Raw genomic sequence first — 3,033 nt, 5'->3', positions numbered from 1 at the left:
AACCATCTGCTAACAAACATATTTTTTATCTATGATATCTCTTTTTGTAAGATTGTATGTATCTATAAGTGCTAAAAATTAATTTTATTAAAATGTGTAAAATAAATTAAATTTAAAAAAAATCATTTAACATTTTGTTAATAAATATCTAGATTCACAGCATTTCAAACAATTCTAATAAAATATTTAAAAATAGAGACTTTTAGCACTTTTTGTAATAAATTGACTAGATGCACTAAAGGCAGGCAGGCAGGCAGGCAGCGTATTAATTAATTTAATTTAATTATATAAATTATTGAAAATATAAATTAAATAAATTAGAGCAGTTAAAAACAAATACAAAATATTTACCATCGATAACAATAAATTAGAGATTTATTAATAATAATAGAATTCAGTTTTTATTTAGTTTAATACTGGTTTAGCACAGGTTTAACTTGCTAATGGCGCCACATCCGCGTCATATACACAATATATAAATTGATATTTTAATATATATATATATATATATGTGTGTGTGTATGTACGATAAAAAGATATGTAAATTCGTTAAGATAAAATTTTTTTAAATCGATTTTAGAATACATAATTTTGAACAATTCACATATTAAGTAATTTTGCTTGAAGTTAAATGGAAAATTGAGGAGAGCCAACATTTTCTTTACGAATTATTCTATTTTTCAGAATTATTAATGATGAAAATGATCTAAAGTGCAACAGGCGTACAAAATTTAGCAACAAGCAAATATTTTGGCTAAGTTGGTTCAAAATCTTTGAAATAACAAACAAAAATTATATATAATTAATATCATTCAAAACTCAGCAATACACTAAACTAAATATACAAAATATACAATAAAGGACCTTGAAATTATAAATGCCGCATAAAATGTATATATGCTGCTTATATTATTTGCATATCAAATGTAGCATGCGGACAGTAGTGTACTGTCCATAGAGTGCATAAGTATGCTATAATCATTCAAAATATTTGCTCGTTGTATGGTTCAAATACGTACCGCTTCGAATACCTTGACAAGATCGTTTAAAAAATCCACAATACACAACGGAGAAGTATATAAACAACAATAATGATGTAGGCATTTAAAATCCAAATTTGTTTTTCGAAACTAAAGTTGTTTGAAATACCGTAAGTAAAAAAAAAAACACCCCTTCCGAATCGATCGATTTTCGAATAGGCGCACAACATTAAAAGGCAGTTGCTCATTTTTTAAATTTGAAAATTTCAAGATCTATGTTACGCATAGATCGTTGCTTTTTCAGTGACATTTCATAGCTATGTAATGCGTTTATACGCACTTCACGTACGCACCACGCACATTCGCACATTTATAACCATTTATTGGTTATGAGTAAATGGAACTACTTCACCAGGCGCACAACAACTCGAGGAACACGATAAAGCAAAGGGCCCAACTATTGTAGATTGTTTGCTCATAGATTGCTCACCGAACACAACATACAGAAATCAAAGAGCAGTGCAATGTCGAAAAAACACGTTAGAGAAAAATGCGTGGTTCGAGTTTTTATGCTTCGAAACATGCGTTTAGAGCTGTGCCGGCTTTTGGCTTCATAAACACTGCTTCACTCATGCACGAGTGTCTTGACGCGGGTCATAGTTTCGTCAGAAACGCAATATTAATGTATTTCTTGCGTGCTGGTTTATGACTCTTCATCATTGTTTATGTTGCATTTCCCATAAAAATGTATATAAGTCAACAAACGAACGAACCGTTGGAGACAGTGCCGTTTTCTGATAACAAAAAGTTACTACAGATAAATTTAAATCATACGATTCTATAGAATGTAAGCTACTATATAAGACATTACACATATATAAGTTATATAACATAGATAGTACAATAAAGTGTGTTATAGTGGGATAATTTTGGATCTGTTATTTAGTAAGTTGATATGTAAAGATTCTTATCTTTTCTAAATCGTTGAAATCTTTAATTATCTATTTATTATAAACTATATCAACCCCAAAGAAAATATGTTGTTGAAAGTACTTATATTTCTAAAAACCACAATACAGTCTCTTCATGCTAAAGTATATTCTAAAAATTCTTTTATTTAAACAGAAAGGAGGAGCTCTATTACCAGGAAAAAATTCTCCCTTATATGGATATAAAAATCTAATGGTAGTATAAATAAATGTATGCGTGTTGGTATATATATTTAACTAGTGTTAACGGCTAAATGTTATACACACAATTTCAAGAAGTTTACAGTTTTTACTGGTTTTAAGCAGTCTTCAATTGGTGTCAGGTTTTGAAGAGGTGACATGTGTTGTGTGTGCTTATAATACATGCAACCTAAAGCGTTTGTTCCAATTGTTATTGCAGTCAATTACCATATAATATTAAATTCACACGAATTAAAATATAAGTTTATGTTTGAATATTGGATTAAACATATTTAATGATATAACTCTACAGATCTAACAGTTTAGCATTAACACCAACCAAATCTGAATTGGTGTACTGTAGTAGGAGCTCTTTTTAAAGAAGTAAAAATTCTATATATTCCTTTACTTTCATCACTTCAAACATAGTTTTCATCGAATGTCTCCTTTCTAATGACAACTAGGTCATATCATTTGAACTGCTCCATAAGTAATTTGCTAAACAATGTCAATGCCACGATAATACTCATACAGTTCATGTGGGTGTCATATTGATAGGTATATTATAATCGTTGCGAACTCGTAGAGGTCCAACGGCCTTTTTTTCCAGTGCTGTTTTATTATACTGTTATAAATTATGTTTTAAAAATTCAATCTGTATTTTAGTGCAATACAGAATGAGTATTCTCTAGAGTGAATGCAAGTTTTGTATGTTGAGAATGTATTTGGAGTTCCAGTTACCTACTGAACCTATAGCAGCCCATATTATAGGCAACTGTGATTTTTTATAATTTTTATTCCACTTGTGAAGCAGAATAGGTTTATGAGAAAATTTTTAGGTAGATCTATGAAATGTTTTCAGACCAACTTCTGAATATATTTCT

General features: G+C 29.4%; 1 protein-coding gene across 1 annotated transcript in view; it reads left to right on the top strand.

The window, feature by feature from the left end:
• Positions 1-2,830, top strand: part of LOC119673944 — a 22,794-nt gene extending 19,964 nt beyond the window's left edge. The window contains exon 4 of the mRNA XM_038085060.1: positions 2,816-2,830. Within this exon, the coding sequence (XP_037940988.1) occupies positions 2,816-2,830 (15 nt within the window). The remainder of the gene's footprint in view (positions 1-2,815) is intronic.
• The last annotated feature ends 203 nt before the right edge of the window (positions 2,831-3,033 follow it).

The sequence above is a fragment of the Teleopsis dalmanni genome, chromosome 2, assembly GCF_002237135.1.
Source record: "Teleopsis dalmanni isolate 2A chromosome 2, ASM223713v2, whole genome shotgun sequence".
NCBI classification, from domain to species: Eukaryota; Metazoa; Arthropoda; class Insecta; order Diptera; family Diopsidae; genus Teleopsis; species Teleopsis dalmanni.
Note: the sequence above shows the minus strand (reverse complement) of the source record. Positions and strands in the feature narration are given on the sequence as shown.